Here is a 24,843-nt window from a genome sequence, read left to right as displayed (position 1 = left end):
AAGTAAATTTCACCCATCATGAATAATATGATTAACATGATCCTGACAATACGCATTTTAAAAAATCTAATTTTGCCTGAATGTGTTATATATTTAACAAGTTAATTTAATGTTGTGTTAAATCTCATAGTTTCAGCAAAACAGGTAACAGCAATCCTATCACGTTATTATCCTGTATCACTGATATTGTCTCCCACTTTCTTCACATAATGTGAAAGGGGCTTTAATTTGTTCATCAACAGAATGCTGTCCAAAACAGAATAGGTGAGTGCAATATGGCAGAAGTAGTTGGCAAAACAAAATTCCAGTTATAAAATGGGACAGATCCATTTCAAGATTGCAAGAAAAACAATCCAAAAGGAAAAAACAGTACTTCTCTCTAATGAGGATTCTGTTTACAATTGCCTTTTCGGTAGGATTTCAACCACTTATTTTATAGTATTTTTTCTTCCTACTGCTTTTCCCACAAGTGCATCTAGTCAAAAAGCAGGCCCTAAATCAGGAGTAGACAACCTTTTGGCTTGTCTGAGCTATAAGTGAAGAGAAATTGGACTGTATACAAAATATATAATACAGTTAATACATATCAATCACAGAATAAAATTAAGTTTACAAACTTATGGGACAGCATTACTAGCTGCTGAGGGCCACATGCAGCCTGTGGGTCATGGGTTACATACCTGTCTCAAATAGAAAGTGGCCAGTGGCCTATAATATTTTTTTGTGTGAATACAAACAGATTAGATCAGATTTTCCAATTCTGTCCCTAATCAGTGGTGAAATCCTCCTGATTTTGTCTGGCATGTGTGAATCAATATGCAGCGGCGGGTAGTTTGGAGAATGGTAAAGGCGGCAGCGCGAGGCTCTGCCCATTCACCTGGACATTGGTTACTTCCTAGTTTTAACCCTTTGTGCATGCACAGTGGGTCAAAAATCAGAAGTGACATTAGGCATTTCCAAACCTGTAGAGAAGGTAAGTAGATTTCACCCCTGCCCTAAACCATTAGCAAAAATCCTACCAACCTCTTTTCCAAACCTACTCATACTCTGAGTGTCTAAACAACAATGAACAACTTCAAATGTCTGTTGCATGACATTCCTTCTGACAGCCCAAGGTGTCCACATGTTCAGTTCATTTGTTCACCTAAGCTGAATAAAATGAGTTCCCTAGTTTCAATCACTTCATATAGTATTGTTCAAACATTTTCAATTGGTACTAATGTTTTCACCTCCAAATTCAACACCTGAATTTTCAGATTATCAAAATATTAAATTGAGCAAATGCTTGTCATTAGGTTGGCTCACAATATTCCTGTTAAGACAGCAAGAAGGCTCGTGTGGTGATTCACTATCAGCCTGTGCTGCTGGTACCAGAGTGTGACATTGAGGAGACTGGAGAAGACTTAGTGCCAGAGGCAGAGATGCAGCTAGGGTCTTCAGAACCTCCAGATGCTGCCATGAGGGCAGAAGATGAATACAAAGATGAGCCTGTCCTCAATATGCATGCACACAGAGCTTCCAAAAGGCAGGATTGGCTCCTGAGGAGATCTACTCAGGAATATGGCTTACAGTCCATTCCCATGACCTATTTAAGTGAGGAAAAGGATTGGCCAATTTGCAGGAAATAACTCTGTCCATTCCCTTTGTGTCTTTTGACTTCAAAGCTCCTGTTCAACTCATGCTTAAGAAGACATAGTTTCCTGTATGTTCGGCTACTCCGAGTCTTCAGAGAGGGGTGGCATACAAGTCTAATAAATTATTATTATTGTTGTTGTTGTTGTTGTTGCTGCTGCAAATTGCTTCTGGGCATCCTGCCATCAATAGTAAGATAGTGTGATGTTATCAGACAACCTCTTTGTTGGACTTTTGACTCCTGTTGCTTGTCTATTGCTGTCTGTTAAGAAGGTTAATTAACAGCTGTTGCTCCGAAAAGACTGCCTTATTATTTCATTGATTTACAAATTTGTACTAAGACAATTAATTAGTAATTTGTTAATATTAAACAAGGTTTGTTCGAACACTGGTTGCGCTGTGTTCCTTGGTCCGACAGCTGGGTCAGAACAATATCAGGATTGTGATTGGCTGACCAGGAAAAGACATTTGAAGCATCCAAGTGCTTCTGCATATGCCAAAAAACAAAGACCAATCTAGGGATATTTTGCAGGAGTGATTAATTTATGACCTACCAAATATTAAAGACAACTCTCAGCATTTCTCAATATCAACAATGCTGTCCAGATTATATTGGCATTATACTGGATTTTAACTCAAAAATCTAGACTACAGCTTTCCTATACCTTTTTGTCAATATTTATAATGGCATTAAGATTTGGTGGACTACAGTTGCAATTAGTTGTGCACAACAAAAATATTAAAGTATCACAAGCCTGCTACTTCTTTCAACATGTGTTAAGTGTAATTAAACCCAATGTCATTACTCCATACTTAACTGTGGGTGGGATCAAGCTAATTATTTTTGGCAACTCCTTGGTAATTACACATTCAAATATTTCACTAACAGATTATCACAGCTGCACTTGTTTTCCACTTACTACAAATAACATTTTAACCTTCGTATTTTTGGTGCATGACAAAATAAAATTTCTGCAGTCCAAAGTAATAGTTACTTGTAATTCACCAAATTCAACACAACCTGTATTAGAATACAGTGTTCCCTCGATTTTCGCGGGTTCGAACTTCGCGAAAAGTCTATACCATGGTTTTTCAAAAATATTAATTAAAAAATACTTTGCGGTTTTTCCCCCTATAACAAGGTTTTCCCCGCCCAATGACGTCATATGTCATCGCCAAACTTTCATTCGCCTTTAATAAATATTTTTTTGAATAAACTTTAATAAATAAACACAGTGAGGAATAATCTAAATGGTTGCTAAGGGAATGGGAAATTGCAATTTAGGGGTTTAAAATGTTAAGGGAAGGCTTGTGATACTGTTCATAGCCAAAAATAGTGTATTTACTTCCGGATCTCTACTTCGCGGAAATTCAACTTTCGCGGGCAGTCTCAGAACGCATCCCCTGCGAAAACTGAGGGAACACTGTACCATGTACTTTAGTATCTTCTTCACACTCAGGCGAGGCACTTTTGTTTGATATCGTTTCTATTCTTCCTCATCTGCACTCTACTAAAAGCAAATAAACTTCCTAAATGTTTACACTTAATCAATGTACTGCCATAGATGTATTCAAATAAGAAATCAAATGGGCCAAATACTGTCATTTAAACATACAGGTACAACTGTCAGGTTCTACAAAAACTTTTTATTCACTGGATTTGCAGGTCGCACAGTTCCATAAAGATTTGGGGTGGCTTATATTTTCAAACCCAAAAACAATGAAAAGAAACCAGAGCTTTTAGATAACAATATCCCACTTAACCAGCCACTCCACAAGCATTCTACTCAAAGGGTGCTCAAAGTGGACTCCAGTGGAAGTTTACAATAGCAAATCCACTGAATTTAACAAGATTTACTTTATTTGTTAAAATTTATTTCAGAGGAGCAATGACTTATTTACATTTTAACCTGTCACTCAATGGAATTTTCTGAACCTAAAACAAGCATAAGCAAAGAAATAACACTCTTCAAATTATTAATATTAATCAATAAAAACATCCTGTATATTCTTCACAATATGTAAGGTCAAATAAACAAATTTTAATCATTTTACTCCTTTTAAATGCGGTCCAAATTATGCATATGTGTGAGAGATATACAAGTACACACTCAATCTTCAATAAAGTGAGCCAATATCAAGTAAACACCCCATGAAGAAATATTTTCCATCCACTCTGCAGGTAAATAATTAACCTTACTATCTCGTAGAAAACTACTGCACATGCTCTAAATATACACAAATTAGGAAAAGAATAGCAAAACTCTCATCTGGAAAACCAGTTTTCACCCGGACACCGGCTTCCATTACAACTGGAAAGAAAAACGGAAAAACAAATGGAAAATAACAAAAAGCGGACACTTTCCAGTCTTTTTACCTCAGCCTCGATTTTTGAGGCAAGAGAGATCTTAAATCTACACCGACACCTTTCTACAAAAAAAAAAAAAAAACCCGAAAAGGAAGAAAACACTTTAAAAAGAAGCCTTGAAATCCGATGCTTTGCTGGCCAAGTTCTCCTCAGTTAAACCTGTTCGGCATGACGTGAAGCTTCCTCCCACAAAATGTGACTCCAGGCGGCAAAGGCACCACAGCAGCAAAGCAGAGCGGCGACTTCAAGGCACCGAGGGGGAGGCACCGGGTTCCCAACACGGAAAAAATCGCTTTATATATCGCCTTTCCCGTTTCTCCTGCCCCAATATAAGCATACGTTCGCGCCCGCCCACCGCCCTTGCCTACATGGCAATCCCACCCATTTTGTCCGCAGAGAATGGCTTCTGGGGGGGGGGACGGCGGGGGGGGAGAGGCCGGCGGCTGTGTGTCCCCCTCTCCTCTTGTCTCAAACTCCCATTTTAAGCATTTCGGGGGCCGCGGGTAGAGAGGGGGGATTTCTGTCAGTCTCCCCTCAGCGGAGAATTCGCATTCACGCTGATTCACCCCTTTTCCAGGCACAGGGGCTGCAACTACCATACTAAGCACTCCGAAGGTCGCTTACACAACCGGGCAAGAGGAGAGCCGCGAGAGACCTCGAGGCGGCCAGTTTTCCCCCACCCGTCTCAACCGCAGCCAAGGCGGGAAAACGCCTCCCACCCGCCCAGCTGCCCCCTTCCTAGGCCCAACTCCCGGCCTCCCCGTCGGCGGTACCCGCAAAGGAAGAGGTGGTGCTGCTGCTGCTGTCTCAGGAAAAGCCGGCGCGCTGAAGGAAGCGGCCGCAGGGAGGCCCGGAGAGCAATAAGCCGGGAGAGTCGCTGCCGCATCTCTGGGCCCTGCCCGCTGCTCCCGAACCGGCCTACTTCCCCGGCCGGCCCCTCCCCTCACAGAAAAACAGTGTCCAAACCAGTTCTCCGGCCGGCGGAGGCGCCATTTTGCGCCTCGCAGACGGAGGCCCTGGGGGTGCTCGAAGGATCCTACCTGACGCCGAGAAGCGTTCCGCCCGAGGGGGGGAGTGGAGGGAAAGAGAGCCGGCTCCGGGAAAAGCGGCGTGCGGCACCGGCAGGAGCGACGATAAGAGGCGGCTTGCAGCCAAAGGGGTTGCCCACTGGCAATGTCCCGGCAGCGCCTGTTGCGGCGGCTGTACTTTTAAAGGAGCAAAAGGCCTCTGGACTGTACACCCTTCCTCCAGGGAGTGTGGTTGTGTGTGCGCGCGCGGGTGTGTGTGCAAGGAGAGCCAACGCTGCGAATACAGCCGCCCTTTTCACACCTTAAGGCCGAGTCACTTGATTTACTTCCGAGTAAAGCTTTTATACAGGCAAACACTAAGCCACCCTGGCTGGCACCTTTTGTGTTTCGCGGGCACAAACCGTGAAACACAAAAGGCGAGGCACAAATGATCAATAAGTTGTTGTTGTTATTATTATTATTATCATCATCATCATCAACACAACACAGCAAACTGCTGGATTTCGTATTTCATCACCAGTCGGGCGCTTCCCAAGCACCTAGGACTGCGTGATGTAGGGGCGAATTATGTGTGCTGATCCCAGTAAAGCGGCCTTTTGCAATTGACAGATGTAGATTTTGTCAATTCCAATAGTTTTCAAATGTCCGCTGAAATCCTTTGGCACTGCACCCAGCGTGCCAAGGACCACTTTCACTGGCTTATGCCAGCGTGGTTGCAGCTCGATTTTTAGATCTTTGTATTTAACTAATTTCTCTAGCTGCTTCTCAATTGTGCTGTCTCCTGGGATTGTGATGTTGTTGTTTTTATTATTATTATTATTATTATTATTATTATTATTATTATTATTATTATTATTATTATTATTAAGATTTGTATGTCGTTCCTCTCCGAATACTTGGGGTGGCTCACAGGATACAATATAAAACAATGTACAAAACAAACCTAATTAATTTAAAAACTACGTAAGCTAAAACCCCAGTATATTAAAATCCATCAAACAATTCAATCGCAGCCATAAATTGTATTTATTGGCCAGGGGGTATAGATCGAATTGCCCAAGTTGCCTCCGCAGAGCCATTGCTAAATGTAAAAATGGGCCCTGTGGACACCCATCCCTGTTGAGGAGTGTTGGCAGCTCGAGGGCCCCAATTTCAATCCTGCTTCCATATTCCCTTAACTTTTAAGTGGATTATGAGGACATAACAGCCGGAGATAGAACTCAATAGTTTAAGTATGATTTCCCACCCGTTTTTCTCCTGAGGAAATTATATTAATTACACTACAACTTATGAGGATGGGGAAGGATTCAATTCAACCTGCCTGGGGGGTTCCAGATGTTTATTAACTGGTGTATCTTTTTTTAGCTGATACCTCCGGGCCTCTTGATGCCATCAACAATCTTGTTGTAGTTTTAAGCAAGGTTAACTAGCTCAGTAGGTTTGAGCTCCTTCATTACATAGGGCTGATGTAACAAATGAAAAGGGATGCTTCCTGGAAAATGAAATAAGTGAAATGTAATAACTTAGAACATGGGTAAACTTAACAGGTTTGCAATTTCATACAATGATTACTAAATGTTTGGCTTGGAAATTTGCACAGCCTGAAAAATAAAAGCTGAGGTAAAGTTTCATGTTCACTTTTGTAGGAAACTAATGAAAACAATTACATATGTTAAGCATATATTGTTTTCAATGTACATTGGTGTTCATAAAATGAGAATGAGTGAATCAAATACACAATTCATTAAACAATCTGCTTCCAAAATATGTCAGACCCTCACCCTTTGTCTCTAGAACAGTGATGGTGAACTTTTTTTCCCTCTGGTGCCGAAAAAGCGTGCACGAACACTATGGGGCATGCGCAGATGCCCACAACCATAATTCAATGCCTCAAGAGAGTAAAAACAGCTTCCCCCATCTCCTGGAGGCCCTCTGTAGACTGGCAATGGCCTGCTTCCCAACTTCTGATGGGGCCAGTAGCTCGTGTCTCGCTCTCCCCAGGCTCCAAAGGCTACCCTGGAGCCAGGGCGGGGGGTTGTTGTTAAAAATGCCCTCCAAAGGCTCTGTGCCAGCCGAAAATCAGCTGGCCAGCACACACATGCATGTTGGAGCTGAGCCAGGGCAATGGCTTGGGTGCCAGCAGATATGGCTTCACGTGCCACCTGTGACACCTGTGTCAGGTTCGCCATCACTGCTCTAGAATCTGGTCCTAAATTGCATTTGTTTTTTACAGAATTTGATTTGTAGATGACTATTCAATCAGCCTAAGCAACTGAATGTACAGACAATGCTTTATGAAGAGCTAATGATGTTTCCACAAGACAATCTGGAAGAATCAAGAAACCTATACGAGCAATAGTGTAGAAAGGTGTTTAACACAGACTTAAACTTTTTTTAACTTTATGCAAAACATTAAGAATTATTTTACCAATAATTGAAGTTCATGAGCACAGATGAAAGTTATAATGTTGTGGTCTGCAGGGAACATCTCAGAAGCTTTAGGATATTTTGGATCTTTACTTCCTCAAAAACGAATTTTCTCCATAGAGAATTAAAGCACTATCCATCCTTCTTTGAGCTGGCACTGATTAATTCCAGTGTAAAACTGACTGAACACATTGCTAATCTCTATTTTGCTTCTAATAATGTGAAATAAACCTGGGGGAAAGCAGTAGGCCAGAAACAGGCTGAAAGAGGAGAGAGGCAGCCTCTCCTATGATTATGCAACTGGCAAAGTCCTGGAGAAAATAAAACTGAAGCTAAGCAGCTGCTGTGCTATTCTTACTTCATAGAGCAGGATGGAAGCGATAGAGACTGACCTTCCAAATTTTGTAAACGCTGCATGTGACCTAACAAGGCTGCTATCTCTCAAAATAAGGATCTGCAATAACATCATGTCAGAATACACTACTTTTAATATGGAATGGCACTAATATTATTTCCTCTCCATATACAAAATAGTATTTTATTTATAATTACAGATACCAGCTCTCATTACTACCTCTCTGGAATCTGTAGAAAAGTTTGTGCCAGAATAGGAGCAGTTGAAAAGGAATTCAGAAGCAAAAAGCTAGGAAGAGAAATAGCTCTGGCCAGGTTTGATTAGAGATGAGAGGGGAGAGGGGTTCTCTATCTTTCAGCTCTTTGAAGATACATGTGAATTTGTGTAATAAAGAGAAAAAGGATTATCAGGGCGTGTTATCACAACAAACTGCAAATACTGTAGACAGAGAGTGAGAAAGGAATGTACCGCAGAGGCAGAAACCTAACTCTAGAGAAAACAGCAATCTTAGCTACTCAATCCCAAAGCTCCATTGGTAGAAACAGGATACTGTATATGCTTTTCTGAGATGTAATAGAAGGCTTGGAACTAATAAGAACCTTGCTTCTATCACTGTTCTAAAGTCAGGGTATATTAGACTCTATGTTACGATGTCACTCCCATTGCAACAAATGGGAAGGAACTTCTATATTGAAAAAGTGTACACTGAATGTATCTTATGTACAGTATTTTGTGGTTTCCTGGTTACTAATTCTTTAAGGCATGCCAGCTCAAGGTATCTGATTGATAACTAAGACAGTTGTGGTTTATAATCTACAACGACTGGTGTCATAAAACAGGCTAAGCAAATATTAAAAAGCCACTTTAAGATTTAGTGCAATATGTGAATTCAGCAATGTACAAGAGATACCAGATTCTGATGTCCTCATTAAAAGTTCACATAATGGCAATTTTTTAAAAAATTATTGCCACATATCCTGTTTTCACAATAAGAGCAAAGTCCCAGAGCATTTTAGGTTTTTAATTTTCTATTATTTCATTTTGTGGTCCCATCAGCTCTTGCCTGCAGGCAAGTGTTACTTCACGCAATGCACCATTGTTGCCATTTGTTCATGCCATTGTTTGTATTTAGTCTGTGAGATCTTGAAACAGCTAACTGGATGGCTTACTATTTCTTCAGCTTCTTTGCCAAGATGACATTTATTTTCTATTGCTATCTTATCCATTCTCACTTCAATTCTAAATTTTCAATTCATATTATTTTAGACACGTTGTCTGTTTAATTCTAATGCAAAATAGGCTCCTATTAAGTACAAAGCACAAGAATTTTGAATCTAGTACAGTCAAAGACTCTGAATTCTGGGAGATTGTCCTATTCTATTTAGAGGATACTGCATCAAATTGTGGAACAATTTCTTAGCTGAAATGCAGTGCATCAGTTTGGAATACTGTGCGTGGATATTTTATCAACTTTCTTCACTATAATGGCAGCCAGTTGCTAATTGTGTACATAAGTGTAATATATTATGCTTATATACTTTCACTTGAAGGGATTGTGATCTGAGTCTATCAATTGCATATCAGTATGCCGCCCCAAGTTCTCGGCAAGGGGTGGCAAATATGCAATAAAGAAATAAATTGCCATTTAGTGCCATTGGATTGTAAAGCTAATCAAATTACCTATTGAATTAGCTTCTTATGAACAGTTTACAGACTCTCCTTTGGAGTTTAGAGGTGGACATTTTTCTATAGGTAGACATTCCTTGCTCCTGGATTTTTCACTCCTTTGTGCATAGTTCCCTCTAAGCTGAGCAGTGAGCAATCGCTCACTTAAAAATCATCATCAACTCAGAGTTTTCCAAACCTGCCCAGAAGCCGAGAGGGAAAGAGTGAGAGGGAAGGAGAGAGAGAGGAAGAGAGGTAGAGAGAGAAACATAGAAAAAAGAGAGGAAGGAAAAGAGAAAGAAAAAGAATGGGAGTAAGGAAGAGAGAAAGAAAATCAAAATCTAGTTTGAAACTAGCTCAACTATTTAAGTGGCATTTTGATATTGATAGAGTTGCCCTATTATGAGCTCACTGTTATAGACACAGTACAGTATTTTATTTTGAAATTCTCTGAGGCAAAACAGGGTGGGTTTTTTGTTTGTTTATTATTTCTGTGCCGCTCAGACACTATACTTTTCCGCCCACCCCCCCACCCCAAAATTAGAGGGAACACTGCCTTTGTGCAAACAAGACCTTTCCACCATTTCTCTGTCCTTTCCATTTATTCTGATATGGAACTATTTACATTTACAGTGGTACCTCTACCTACAAACACCTCTACTTATGAACTTTTCTAGATAAGAACCGGGCGTTCAAGATTTTTTTGCCTCTTATCAAGAACCATTTTCCACTTACAAACCCAAGCCTCCAAAACTGTAACCCGAAAAGGCAGGGAGAAGCCTCTGTGGGGCCTCTCTAGGAATCGCCTGGGAGGAAACAGGGCCTCCACCCTCCCTGTGGTTTCCCCAATCGCACGCATTATTTGCTTTTACATTGATTCGTGTGGGAAAAAGTGCTTCTTACAAACATTTCTACTTAAGAACCTGCTCACAGAACAAATTAAGTTTATAGAGGTACCACTGTACTTTGATGTGGAACTGTTCCCTGGCACAATGCCTGTTTGAAATTTTCTATTCTATTGGGGGGGGGGGGGGTGTTCTTCCAGAGAAAGGAATCTTTAAAAAAATGGGGACAGAGCACCAATTGGCTTTCATTTTTAGGTGGACTCACTGGCTGGCTGGAAAGAGAGGTGGCCACCTTCGCAAGAGAAGTACATTAAGTTGGACACCATTTGCCAGTAGTAAGTGAAACCCATCACAGTGGCTCCAAGGGTGTGCCCAAATTTACTTATATCAAAGTAAATTAATTACAACTGGGATATTATAAGTAAAAATGGTTATTGAATATTTATCTTGTCTTTTAAGCAGTCTATGCTTGTATAATTAGCTTATGTAACATGAGCGCCACATCAAGTTGATTAAATTTCAACAAGTAACCTGCAAGCCACCAGTGAAGAAAAACAAGACATACCTTAAAGCTAACAATTAGCATTTAAGTAGGTCAACGGTTTGGATGGGTTGTGTGTGGGCAGAGGGTTCAACAGTGCTGAAAATATAATGGATATAATTATTTTAATCACTAAAAAATTATTGGTGGAATACACACTCCCGGATGCACTGCTTGCAAACTATTGTAGAACAGGCATAACCCACAGCCTGTGAAATACATGAACATCCTCTGACCCATTTCATAAGTCCTCAGAGATCTGTCTTATGGCCACATGTGATAATAAAATGGCAAGGACAGACACAAAGTAATAAAGTGCATCTCGGATAAAACAAATCAGCAGTCCTTATCATGTAGCATACATTATTACAAATGTTTCTTTGTTTTTTTAAAATAAAAATCCTATTAGTGACATTCCTATGTTTTCTAACAATACTGTATAAGATATATCTGTTTGCAATTAAATATTTAATAATGTGTTCCATAAAGTATATCTTAAGGGATGGAAGGGAACAGTGATTTCTAGAAGATTGATGATTGCTTCGGCATCTGCTTTCTTTCCTGAGGTTTAATTTTGTTAAATTTACATAAAATTGCTTTTTTTCTACAAAGAATGCTAATCTGCCTTCCTTTCATATAAATATCAGAAAATACTTCTTCCACCATGAAAGCTAATACTGAGAAAAAGGCAAAGGGGAGGAGGCTTTATTAGTTCAAAATGCAAGAATCCCAGTGTAAAATAAATAAAAAGAGCATGTGCACAAACTGTGAAAGATATGAGGGAATGAATAGAGGAGGTTTATGGAACAGACATCACTGGTGATATCAACATCACACTCCCAAAATCTGAGGGGAGCGAAGTGTTATAGAACGTTTACTGCATGCTTTCTAAAAGTTGTATTTCTTACTTTTGAAGTTTTAAGATATATTAATTTTATTGGAGGCTCTGAATATCTCCATTCTTTTGTTTCCTCTGAAAATAATTGGGAATTATTTGGGAATAATTATTATTTGGGAAAATAATTGGGAATTATATAATTATCTTGTAATTCTAAAAACACATCTTGAAGACTCCAAAAAAAAGCAAATAGGGCTATTGACTGCCAAACCCTGTTTTGTCGAATGTTACTCTACTGTGCCAGATTGACTTTGAGAAACTTTCTTCAGTTTGTTCATTTGGTTTTGCTTTATTTCTGAAGTAGTTCCTTTGGTCCTAGCCTTTTTGAACAAATGTAGCAAATTTTGCACCAGTGCATATAGAGCATATAATAGCAATAGCACTTATATACCACTTCACACTGCTTTACAGCTTTCTCTAAGCGGTTTTACAGAGTCAGTGTCGAGCCCAACAATCTGGGTCTTCATTTTATCCACCAAGTCAGAAGGGTGGAAGGGTGAGTCAACCTTAAGCCTGGTGAGATTCAAACTGCCAAATTGCAACCAGCCAGATATGAGATATATACATGTTTGTCTTTTTCCCCCCGTATCTTTTGAAATATCAAGGATGATTCAGTTCCCCACGGAAGACGATCCAGATGAAAATGATTTAGTAAGAATGTGATTCATGCACATGAACAAAACCCACACACCCTTCTCTTGGTATGCTCCTAATGCTGTTCTTCTACCTTCTTTCGCATATAAGCGCCCATATTGGGAGAGGTTGCTATAATTAATAAACTAATATTAAGAACTACATCACTTAGGTTTAAGTGCTCTAGATATATTTTCTGGCCCATCTGTATTCCCACTACATGATTGTTTGGAATGTCATGTTTATAGTCCTAAGTGTCTATGGAGATTCTCAGTCACCCATGGTTGTCCCAAAGGTACTTTTTTCAAAAGGCAACTGGACTTTATTTTTTCTTGAAAACATTTTCCTTCTCATCCAAGAATCTTCTTCAGTTCTGACTGAATCATGGAGGATGGAAGGATTTATAGTCCTTGCAGTCATCTAGTCATCAGCACTCTTTCTCAGAGTGTTCTCAGAGTCATTGAGTCCACTTTAGTTAGTTCTTCAGTCAAAGCTGAAGCTGACCCAGAGGAATACTATGCTGATGGTATCAAAAGTTACTAAAGAGAACCCCAAATGGCCAGTACAGCACATCAACCCCATCCCGAGCCCTCCAGAGGTCATCCACAAGACAACAATACCACTTTTGTACTATAACTCAGCCTGAATCCTAACCAGTGATGAAATACAATTTTTTTTACTATGGTTCTGTGGTCAGAGCCTGGTGGGCATGGTGTGGCTTGATGGGCATGGCTTGGTGGGCATGGCAGGGGAAGGATACTGTAAAATCTCCATTCCCTCCCCACTCCAGGGGAAAGTTACTTCAAAATACCAATTTTCTCAAAGCACAAGCCGGTAATATATATAGAATGCTATTGCAGATGGAAGAAGAAGTAACAAAAAGTTTAACAAGATGTTGGTAGGATGATTTACAAATAGATGAAAGGGAAATGAAAGAAATAATAGAAAATATATACAAGATTAAAAATACGAGAGTTAGAGAGATGAGAAGAAAAATTTTACATAAATGGTATTATACACCAGTACAAATTGCACACTTCCAGGGGAAAGAGAAGGGTAAATGTTGGCATGGGTGCCAGGAAAAAGGAATTTTTATGCATATGATCTGGGAGTGTGCAGAAATTCAGAAATTCTGGAATGTAGTGCAGAATGAAATTAATAAAATGTTAAACATTAACTGGATTATCACAAAAGAAATAGCAATTTTAATTAAATATAGGGAACTAGGAGAATTTAGGGAAATTAAAACCGCAGCATTGGAAAGTGCTCAAGCGGTGATGGTATTAGGTTGGAAAGATTCTACAAAATGGACATTACAAAATTGGTACTAGTATATGGTGGATCACATATATTTTGAAATTATGGAAATAAGATTAAATAATTTCGATGAGAATAAATTGGAGAAGTTGATGGCGCGATGGAATAAGGTAAAAGATTATATGTTAAGTAGAATCTGTGATGTAAATATGAAAAATAAATTACAAGCACTCTTTCAGTAACACTTGATCAAGATAGAGCCAAGGATTAATAGATAAATAAGTAATTTTTTTTTAATCCTCTTGTATGGGTGGTGGGGGTGATGGTGTGTGTTATTAGGTGATGGGCACATGCACTGTGCACTGTTATATGTTTGTTTTATGTAAACCTTTAAAATCAATAAAAATTTTATTTAAAAAAAAATACCAATTTTCTCTCAATCAGCTGGGACTTGAGAGGCAGAGAACAGATTGGGGGGGGGGGAGCAGTCAGAAATGGTATTTAAAATTTACTCTAATTTTCCACTACCAGTTCTCCAGAACTGGTCAGAACCTGCTGAAACCCACCCCTGATCCTAACTGAAAAGAGATGAGAATACCCTGCAGATTTGCTAGCATCACACTAACTACTGATACTTTTAAAATAACCACCAGACAAAAACAATCAGGACATAATAAACTCTGGCTCTTCTACAAATCACTTTAGTTTTAAAAAATACTACCCTGTTTCCCCAAAAATAAGATGTACCCCGAAAGTAAGGCATTCAGAGTTTTTGCAGAATTTGCTAATATAAGGCACCCCCCGAAAATAAGGCGTAGTCAAGTTTACATACAGTACGGTAGAAAAACATACGGTACCATTCAAAGCTGTTCATAGCGGTACCGTAATAATGTGGCGTCCTCTGCTGGCCCCTTCCATCGCTTTGTACCGTCCAGTACAGTAGACACAGTCTGCTGCTGTCTCACCGCCATTACAGTCTCCACTACAGTGCGTAGACTGTAGTTCCTCTGGTGGCCGGAAGCTGCAATAGCGGGAGTATACTATTGTACCATATAAGTGCCGTCGTTTGTGTGTGTGGGTGCCATACTGACAGGTACTGTACCGTAATCAGTGTACCGTACGGTACACTTTCTTTGGGGGTGTCAGCTTTTCTGCCTGTGAATTTGTCTTATTTGAGAAATATAAGGCACCCCCTGAAAATAAGATGCAGCACAACTTTTGGAGCAAAAATTAATATAAGACAGTGTCTTATTTTCGGGGTAACACGGTATGTGTCTGAAGAATCAATTTGAAGATGCTGAACTGTTTATAGAGTGCAGTTTTGGGTTTTGCTAATAAGCTGCCTCTACACCCAGGTAATTACTGATTTACATCACTTGCTGCTCTTTGTCATCCACTCATGTCTGTTGCAGCAAATTTCAAAAGCCTTTGCCCAATAACTGAGCATTGGTCAGATTCAAAGGATCTATATTAATATACTATTAAACAGACTCAGAAAACAAGAGTGGGGAGGAACATACTTTTTAATTAAGTGAGCCATATACTTTCTGTCCTGAGCTCCTTTTGCATACAGTAGTAGTCAACTAGTCATGCAGTTGAACCTACAATGTTGATTAGACGCATCCTATACAACACAGCAGAAGCAAGTCCCCAGTAGGTCAGATGTAGGTCATGTATGTCATCACATCTACATTTTCAGTGGATCTGGTGTAATTTGTGTGGGTAGGCCTCTGCTGGTACTAACAAATTCCTCTCTCATGTCACACCTCTTTGCCTAATCCTGCTGTTTTCTCTGCACATGTATATGTGTGGTGTATGGGAGGGAAGGAGAATGGGAGGTTTTTTATTGTGTTCCCACACAATTTATATTAAACTTGGGAATTAATATTGTGAAGGGAAGGGCAATAATATTTCTATCTATAAATGGTTAAATAATTAAAATTATTAAAAGTAGTAATATAGTCCCAACCTACACTTGAAATATGTTTGCAATTATATAAATTGCATAAATTATATAGATTATATCAATATTCCTGAACTGGGCTGGGGGTTATAGCAAAATACTTTCTATGATTTAATTATTTTATGTGGCCTCATTTCTTTTTGCAAAAAAATTTCCAGCACGCTGTTCAAAGGCTGATGAATCTTGCTTCAATGAAAATTGCACCATGCCTCTGTTATTAGGGTATAAGGCAGGGCTGAAGCAATCATTCATGGTGGCATTCCAGCTGAAACAAAATAGAACAAAGTTTCATAAATGCACGTATAAATTAGTTCCAAGTTCTTGGTAATATATTCATTTACTTTATATCTTGTACGGTACTTGATTCATGACATGGACACTTTCCACTTCAAAAATTTAAATGTATAGCCACACCTATAAATTACACCACAAAAGTACAATAAACATTGTCATTTTTCCATGCAGGTAATTTTTCAATCATATGCCTTTGCGAAATTGTGAGCTGTGTGCCACTTATCCCCTTTCCCGAATCAACAATTCTTGCTCACAGCCATCCACGCCTTAGTCACCTCCCATCTTGACTATTGCAACATACTCTACATGGGTCTGCCCTTTAAAAGTACCTGGAAATTTCAGTTGGTTCAAATGCAGCGGTACACATGGCTTTATTATGGCCTAGTTGTGCTCATGCGTTATCTCTGCTGCGGGAGTAACATTAGCTGCTAATTTGCGTCTGGTTCCAGTTCAAGATGCTGGTTGTCACCTTCAAAGCCTACATCCAGCGGTGGGCTACTAGCCAGAATGCTAAATTGTGATTGCCATGGAGGCTCGTAAGTGCTTGTGGGGCCGGTGCAATTTTGCTTCTGCACCTGTGGAGGTAGCAAAATCCCGCAGGAAGCCGCAGGTGTGCCCGTTTTTCGGCATGCGCAGAAGCAAAAAACCCTCGCTGAAACACAGGGGCATTGTGGCTTTGAGCGCAATTTTGCTACCTCCACAGGTGCAGAAACAAAATCGTGCTGGCCCCACAAGCACTTACGAGCCGCAGCAGCGAGCGCAACTTAGTGTTTCGGCTAGTAGCCCACCACTGCCTACATCGCTTATGGCTTGGGACCAGGTTATCTGAAAGACCATCTTTTCCCGGTCCCAGCTTCCAAATCCCCCAGATTGGAGAGATAGGGAATGCTACAAATCCCCTAAAGTGGTTCATCTAGCACAGACTTGAGCAATTTACAGCATGCTGGCCACATCTGGCTTGTGGCGGGTGGTCCTAGTCTGGCACACGACATCAACAGTGAGTGTCAGTGGCAGCATGGGAGTGGGGGAAACTGGGGAAACTGATATACATTGGTGGCAGGGGTAGGGCAACATCAGAGTATGTGGGTGGGCAACAGTAATCCTCCACAATGTCCCAGTTTGTCATGTGCCCCTTTGGGAAAATTAATTGACCCCCTCCCGGCCATTTATCCCCCCTCCAAAGGGCCTTCTCCATGGTGATTCCCTCACTGTGGAGCATCATCCTCATGGAGATAAGATTGAGCCCCACTTCAACATTCTTTCGCAAGGTGAAAGCTGCCTACTGAGAATGAGTTAGATGGCCATATATGTATTTTTTAATAAATAAAATAAATTTAAAAATATAAAATAAATTAAAATAACGTACAGTTCAGATTACAACATTAGAGGAAATATAAATATTTTGAAATCTTAACGTTAACACCCAATTTTAATACCCTAATTTTAATATACACTTAGCAAATAGTGCTGATGTATTTAAAATATTTGCTCAGGCCTTGGTGAGATTTTGATAATTCTTTTAAATATATTATAAATGCTGTGGGTTCTGGATATATAGTTCACCCTTAGTTTTTTTTCTTTGATTGCTCCAAAGTAAGTTGAAAACAAATCTTTCCCTTCTGTAGCATTCTACCTTAATGATCTGTACAAAAACTCTGCATTTCTTTCTTTCTTTCTTCTTTGCTAGCTACTTCCATGTACCATTACATTATACAAGAACCAGCTCGATAGACTTTTAAATTTCTTCCTATGTTTTTGGCTGCCTTGGATGACTGCTGATACCGGCAATTAAAACTACAATTCCCTGGATGCTTCTATCTGTCCTCATTTGCTTTATGAGCCCTGGGTAGGCTTCAGTTTCTTGACATAAAATCCATTCACGAATACATCTGCATTTAGAAAGAGAAAAACTCATTCAAGTAATGGCTAACTCAAAGTGATTTTGTTTTTGAAATTTGACAACTTTTTAAAGATGTGTGCAGATTTCAGTTTCCAGAATTCCTCAACAAGCATCTTGAAGTTCACTCCACAGTCCACACCTGTTAAAATTGCCAAGTTTGAAAAACTTGAACTACAAGATCAGCTTGTAAATATCCCAAAAACTTTGCGACTGATTGATAAAATCTGAGCATACTGGCTATCAACCCTGGGAATTACATTTCAGATATTTGGATGAAAATACATAAACATGAATCCAATATACAGAACTATTCTAAACCACTGCGAAATTAAATTTATTGCAAACTGCATTTTTAACTGTGGCATATTTTCAAATGCTATAAAACGTGAATTAGAAAGATTCCTATAAGAACCCTATCTCTGAGGGGAACTGATGTCTAGGATGCGAGGGGTTTTGACGGCTTTTTTTTTTGACTCGTGCAGTATACAGGTCCTATGGGTCTTAACACCTGTGTTAGAAAGACTATTTGCTTTGGCCAGCCCTTTTCTGCTTTACATTCCCCGAGCGAGAAAAAAAAAAAGCATTCGAAACTCATTTTAAAAAGCTTCGGAATCCGTGCAAACCCCCAAAACTTTAACCTTAGACTATCTACAGTCAACTTCTCCCTGTTTCTAAGAGGTCTGTAAGGGGCGTGCGTAAATGCGCTACTGTGCCTACCGTCCCTGTCCTACTGTCCTCTTTTATCTTTATTTTTTACTTGTTTATGCCAAACTACTATCCTATACACGTTTGAAAAATAAATAAATAAATAAATAAAATAAATAAACATTAAATATTCTTGTGTCTATCAGCACAACCCTTTAGGTCGCCTAGCGATGGCGTCATCAAACACCCGCAGGAATTCGCGCATATTTAAAAAAAAAGTCCCATGGTCCTCTGCGAAACTCGTAGCCTTCTGCCCATTGGCTGAGGCGCCGCGCGAGCCGTTCAAAGTGGTTGGCTTCGCTCTTGGCGCGCTTCTCTCTCTCTCGAAAAGTTGGCTGAAGGGTGGCGGGTGGGAAAAAGAGTAACTCAAGCGGTTTCCGCTGAACGGGCGGCTGGGCTCCTTCTCCCCTCTGGAAGAGTTCTCTCCGGAAGGACGGAAGCTTCAGAGCTGCCCGCGCGCTGTCGGTGAAGCGCCGGTTCTCTCCGCAGGTTGCTTCCTCCCGGGTCCCCGGCTCTCGCCTTCGGAATATATCCCGGGACAAACCGACGATGAGTTCTTTCCTCGGCGCCAAGAAAGAGGACAAAGGCAAGAACATCCAGGTGGTGGTGAGATGCAGGTAAGTCCTGACGAGGCGTCATCCTCATCCATCACCCTTTACTTTGGTCCTCCTTCCTCCGAAGCCTCTTTTGAATCAGGATTAACCTCCAGGCTTGTAGACGGGGACTTTTTCTTTCCTTGCTCTGGGTTCTTGAAACCCTGCTGTTCTGTTCTGTATACGACCCGGACCAAAAAGGGTTTATTTTAGGTACTTAAATTTGGTCTTTTTGATATATTATATCAAATTATAATATATAATATATTAATATTCCAAATATATTCAGCCAAATCTATATAAAAGCTGAAAATAATGGAAAACAGTAAGGTCAAGGGGGGGAGGCCCTATTTCTGAGCAAAAAATAAGCATATTTTTTTTTCAGTTCAATTTTCATTTCATTATGTTCAGAAGTGTTCAATGTATCATATCAATACCAAAGGGGTAAATTTTGTTTGAGATTTGGACCCTAAAAATAATATAAACTGAAAAAAGTTGGAACTGGCAGGCTAAAAAAAATGTAAAGTGGCAATGATTGCACACAGCCGAAATGTGGTTTTGGCTTTCTGAGTAAAATAAAAATATAACCATCAATTTGAAACCTTAGGGAATATTTTTCTGATGATCAGCAATATCCAATTTAGTAAATCAATGCCTAGGCCTAGGGTATTAAAAATATTTCGTATTTGGAGCCTAAAAACAAAGGTAAAGTGAAACTGATTGCACACAGCCGTCGGGGGAGGCCCTATTTCTGAGCAAAAAACCCACAAATAAACATCATTTTTTCCGTTCAATTTTCTTATTATTGTGTTCAGAAATGTTCAAACTAGTCATTCAATGCAAAAAGGTTTAATAATATTTTGATTTTGGAGCCTGAAATACAGTGATACCTCGTCTTACAAATGCCTCCATATACAAACTTTTTGAGACACAAACCTGGGGTTTAAGATTTTCTTGCCTCTTCTTCCAAACTATTTTCACCTTACAAACCCAAGCCACCGCCACTGGGATGCCCAGCCTCCGAACGTCTGTTGCCAGTGAAGCTCCCGTTTTTGCACTGCTGGGATTCCCCTGAGGCTCCCCTCCATGGGAAACCCACCTCCAGACTGCAGGTGAATCCCAGCAGCGCAAAAACGGGCGCTTTGCTGGCAACGGAAGCCCGGAGGTGGGGTTTCGAGGACTTCTGTGTTTTTGTGATGCTGCAATTTCGCTGAGGCTCCCCTCGCTGGAAACCCCACCTCTGGACTTCCGTTGCCAGCGAACCGCCCGTTTTTGCACTTCTGGGATTCCCCTGCAGCATAACATTTTTCAGTTCACTTCTATTTTTCTAATGATCAGGGATGTTCAAAATAGTGATCCAATGCAAAAGGGGGGGGGGGGAGTTTGAACTGGAAGCCTGAGCTAGATAAAAATGAACAAAATTGCACAAAAACGCTAGGGGTGGGCTTTTAGACCAAATCTAAGTACCTAAATTAAACCTTTTTTCGTCCAGGTGTACAAGTGTGACTTTTTTTGCCCAGCAAAAACTAAGACCACCCACCCCAAAAAAAATTCTCAAAGAAAGAACCCCTCAAGTGATACAAAGCCATGAAATTTCAAGTTTCAGAGATGCAGGAATTTTTTTTTACATGGCTTTGGGTCACATACGACCTGAAGAAAACAGCAGGGTAACGTTTGGGACGTCCGGGAACCTGCTTGTCGAGTCAGGATGGAGTCAGTTGCGTCCCGTCGGTGGGTGGGCTGGGCTGTCAAGAGGAGCCAATCTTGGATCTAGTTCCTCCCCAGTCATAAACAATCAGAATACCGCTTTGCTGAAGGAAGACTGCAAGTCTCAGAATGGAAAAGAGCTAGAAGGGACCGTGGAGGTCTTCTAGCCCAGTCCTCATCCCCCCCCCCTCAAGCAGGAGAATATGTACCATTTTATCTTTTGCCTAAAACACAAGCCTAATATATTTTACCTTTATATGTTGTAAGCTGCCTCAGTCGTGGGAGAGGGACAGCATATAAATAAAAATATGTGTGTTTGTGTGTATGTACATACATACATACATACATACATACATACATACATATACATACATACACACACACACACACACTGCTCAAAAAAATAAAGGGAACACTTAAACAACACAATATAACTCCAAGTAAATCAAACTTCTGTGAAATCAAACTGTCCACTTAGGAAGCAACACTGATTGACAATCAATTTCACATGCTGTTGTGCACATTCAACTTTCTACAGAAAAGTATTCAATGAGAATATTTCATTCATTCAGATCTAGGATGTGTTGTTTGAGAGTTCCCTTTATTTTTTTGAGCAATATATATTAGAGAAGTGGCTGTCTATTTAAAAACATCCAGTGATGGAGCACCCACCATTTCTGCAGGCAAGCTTGAGTAGGAGTAAAGTCCCATTAATTACCTACAGTGCTCATTTCCTCTCAGCAGTACCTTCCATCTGAAAAACAGCAATAAGGTGTATTCATTATTAAGTACATTACTAAGTTTCACTAAAGAGGGGAGTAAAGCCCTATTATCATGCATCTTGAACTATGGCTCCATGTTGTAGAGTATGTATTCAGAGTACCTTCCATTGGAAACAATAGCATTTAAATCACCATTAAGGGTGATTTTAAACTTCCCAGAGATTTATTTAATTATTTAAGAAGTCAGCAGAATCAGTCTGGGGAGAGCATCTTCAGCTTGACAAAAGGTTATTGAGCAGACATAATTGTCCTGCTATGTATGGATGAGGTTATTTCTTGTCTTCTTTATTTGGATGTATTTGAATTTGGACCAATTACAGATTCCTTTTCACCCACATGCTTCATAAAGATGTAAAAAGCTAAGTGTTTAGGCTTTTAAAAAAATGATATGGTAAATGCTCAAGCTGAAATGTTTTATAAAGATATCATTGACTTCATTACAGGTTGGGCAAATAATTCTCAAATTTAGATGGCTCCCAGTCAGTAGATATTCTCTAGGTAATTTAGTGAGCAGAATAACAATACAAAATATAAAAATTGATATACAGTAATCTAATATGGATAAATATCTGTTTTAAGAGTCTTAAATCGTATTCATGTGTTTTGGCTAAAACATAAGCCTAATTATTTTGTTGCATTTGGGGGGCACTGGCATGAGGTTAAAGCTTGAATCTGAAGAAAATTTATGTGGAGCTATGCAATATGAAGTGTAAGATCTTTGTTGTGATGCGATTTTTGTTGATATTGATATAATTAAAAAAACAAAACTAAATGTTACATATTTTAAAATGAACAGATTTTGGTTAGAAACATAGAAGATTGATGGCAGATGGTCCATCTAGTCTGCCCTTATACTATTTCTTGTATTTTATCTTAGGATGGATATGTTTATCCCAGGCATGTTTACATTCAGTTACTGTGGATTTACCAATCACGTCTGCTGGAAGTTTGTTCCAAGCATCTACTACTCTTTCAGTAAAATAATATTTTCTCATGTTGCTTTTGATCTTTCCCCCAACTAACTTCAGATTGTGTCCCCTTGTTCTTGTGTTCACTTTCCTATTAAAAACACTTCCCTTCTGAACCTTATTTAACCCTTTAACATATTTAAATGTTTCGATCATGTCCCCCCTTTCCCTTCTGTCCTCCAGACTATAGAGATTGAGTTCATTAAGTCTTTCCTGATATGTTTCATGCTTAAGACCTTCCACCATTTTTGTAGCCCATCTTTGGACCCATTCAATTTTATCAATATCTTTTTTTTCGATGAGGTCCCCAGAACTGAACACAGTACAGTGATCTCTCGATTTTCGCGATCTCGATCTTCGCGAAACGCTATATCGCGATTTTTCCCACCCGATGACGTCACTCTCTTCCTTTCTCATCTTTCTTTCTCTCTTTCTCTATCTTGCTTCTTCCTCTCTCACACTCTCTTCCTCCCTCTCTCATCTCTTTCTTTCCTTCTCTCTCTTTCTCTATCTCTCCCCCTCTTGCTCTCGAACGTGGGCGGCGGGGAAACCCTGATCTTCGGCTCCTCGCTGCTGCGGCGCTGCCGAGCAGATCAGCTGCTGGGCAGCCGAAGAAACCTTCCCTGGGTCTTCCCCGCCGCCCACGCAAACTCCACCATCTGCGCATGCGCGGCCATGGAAAAAGGGCGCGCATGCGCAGATGGTGTTTTTACTTCCGCACCACTATATCGTGAAAAATCGAGTATCGCGAGGGGTCTTGGAACGTAACCCTCGCGATACTCGAGGGATCACTGTATTCCAAATGTTGTCTCACCAGCGCTCTATACAGCGGGATCCCAATCTCCCTCTTCCTGGTTGTTATACCTCTAGCTATGTAGCCAAGCATTCTACTTGCTTTTCCTACTGCCTGACTGCACAGTTTACCCTTAAATCCTTCTCTTCTGAAGTTTTTGCTAGCACAGGACTGCCAATACAATACTCAGATTGAGGAGTCCTTTTGTCCAAGTGCATTATTTTACATTGGAAACATTAAACTGCAGTTTCCATTGCTTTGACCATTTATCTAGTAAAGCTAAATCATTTGCCATATTACAGACGCCTCCAGGAATATCAACCCTATTGCATACTTTAGAGTCATCGGCAAATAGGCAAACCTTCCCTACCAAACCTTCCCCTATGTCACTCACAAAGATATTAAAAAGAATAGGACCCAGAACACAAGTTTGTAACCAGGCTTTGCTCAGAATACCTGCCATTAACAACAACCCTCTGATATCTACGCTTCAGCCAACTGCAAATCCACTGAACTATCCAGGGATTAAGTCCAATCTTCACTAATTTATCTATCAGCTCTTTATGTGGAACCGTATCAAAGGCTTTGCTGAAGTCCAGATAGACAATATCCACGGCACCACCTTCATCCAACACCTTTGTGACATAGTCAAAGAAATCAATGAGATTAGTCCTGCATGATTTCTCCTCAGTAAAGCCATGCTGGTTTGAGTCCAATAAGTTATTGGTTTTTAGGTGCTGATTTATCTTTTTGAGTAGAGTCTCCATCATTTTAACTATAACTGATGTCAAGCTAACTGGCCTGTAGTTACTAGCTTCTTCTCTACTGCCTTTCTTGTGGATGGTTAATTCAGTCTTTTTGATGAATCAAGACAAAATTATTTTTATGCCATGATTGTATCAAGTACAAAATCAAAGTGTAGTATGTTCTGTGGACAGAATTGAAGTAATTATAGCTATATTTTTGTGAAATTAATTGACATCTATCTTTTGAAGGTTATTAATGTTATGATAACATCCAAAATGGCCAGATATGTTAATTTTCTGGCTCAGGCAGTAATAATAGTAAAAATTGTAATAATAGTAAAAATGTATTTATAGTGCCCTTTTAACAAAGAGTATAAGAGCATGTTAGCAATAGCACTTTTTAACAGAGCCAGCCACTCCCCAGGCAATGAAGATAGTTGTCATCTATAAATTGATCCTAATTTAAAATGCTCATATATAAAGATTTTCAAAATCTAAAAATCTATATTTTAGCTCCATTACTTTGCATCATGGAAATCCTAAGTGTCTTTCAATGCTGTTGTTTGATAATAGTTTCTTTTTTGGGGTGGTGGTGGTTTATCTTTAAAGAATATTTAATGGTATGCCCAGATTCGATCCAGATACCAGAAGGATAAAACTCTTTACATTTTTAATAAAAGTAAGAACTCGCTAAGTAATTTAATTATTACCAACTCACCAAAAATGATAGGGAAAATATATAA

The 24,843-nt window shown here is 39.7% G+C and overlaps 2 protein-coding genes across 5 annotated transcripts in view; one reads left to right on the top strand and one right to left on the bottom strand.

Moving 5' to 3' along the window:
• IDE (insulin degrading enzyme) overlaps positions 1–5,252 on the bottom strand; it is a 111,255-nt gene extending 106,003 nt beyond the window's left edge. The window contains exon 1 of one of the 4 annotated variants that reach the window (XM_070752389.1): positions 5,041–5,252. Coding sequence is in view for 1 of the 4 variants with exons in the window: in XM_070752386.1 (XP_070608487.1) it covers positions 4,774–4,886 (113 nt within the window). In the remaining 3 variants the exon portion in view is untranslated. Of the gene's footprint in view, positions 1–4,773; positions 4,938–5,040 lie in introns of those variants that run through there. The other 3 variants (XM_070752388.1, XM_070752387.1, XM_070752386.1) reach the window with 3 other exon arrangements.
• Positions 5,253–18,744: 13,492 nt separating this feature from the next.
• KIF11 (kinesin family member 11) overlaps positions 18,745–24,843 on the top strand; it is a 28,796-nt gene continuing 22,697 nt past the window's right edge. Inside the window, exon 1 of the mRNA XM_070752384.1 lies at positions 18,745–19,128. Within this exon, the coding sequence (XP_070608485.1) occupies positions 19,061–19,128 (68 nt within the window). The 5' untranslated portion in view covers positions 18,745–19,060. The remainder of the gene's footprint in view (positions 19,129–24,843) is intronic.

The sequence above is a fragment of the Erythrolamprus reginae genome, chromosome 5, assembly GCF_031021105.1.
Source record: "Erythrolamprus reginae isolate rEryReg1 chromosome 5, rEryReg1.hap1, whole genome shotgun sequence".
In the NCBI taxonomy this organism is placed as follows: Eukaryota; Metazoa; Chordata; class Lepidosauria; order Squamata; family Dipsadidae; genus Erythrolamprus; species Erythrolamprus reginae.
Note: the sequence above shows the minus strand (reverse complement) of the source record. Positions and strands in the feature narration are given on the sequence as shown.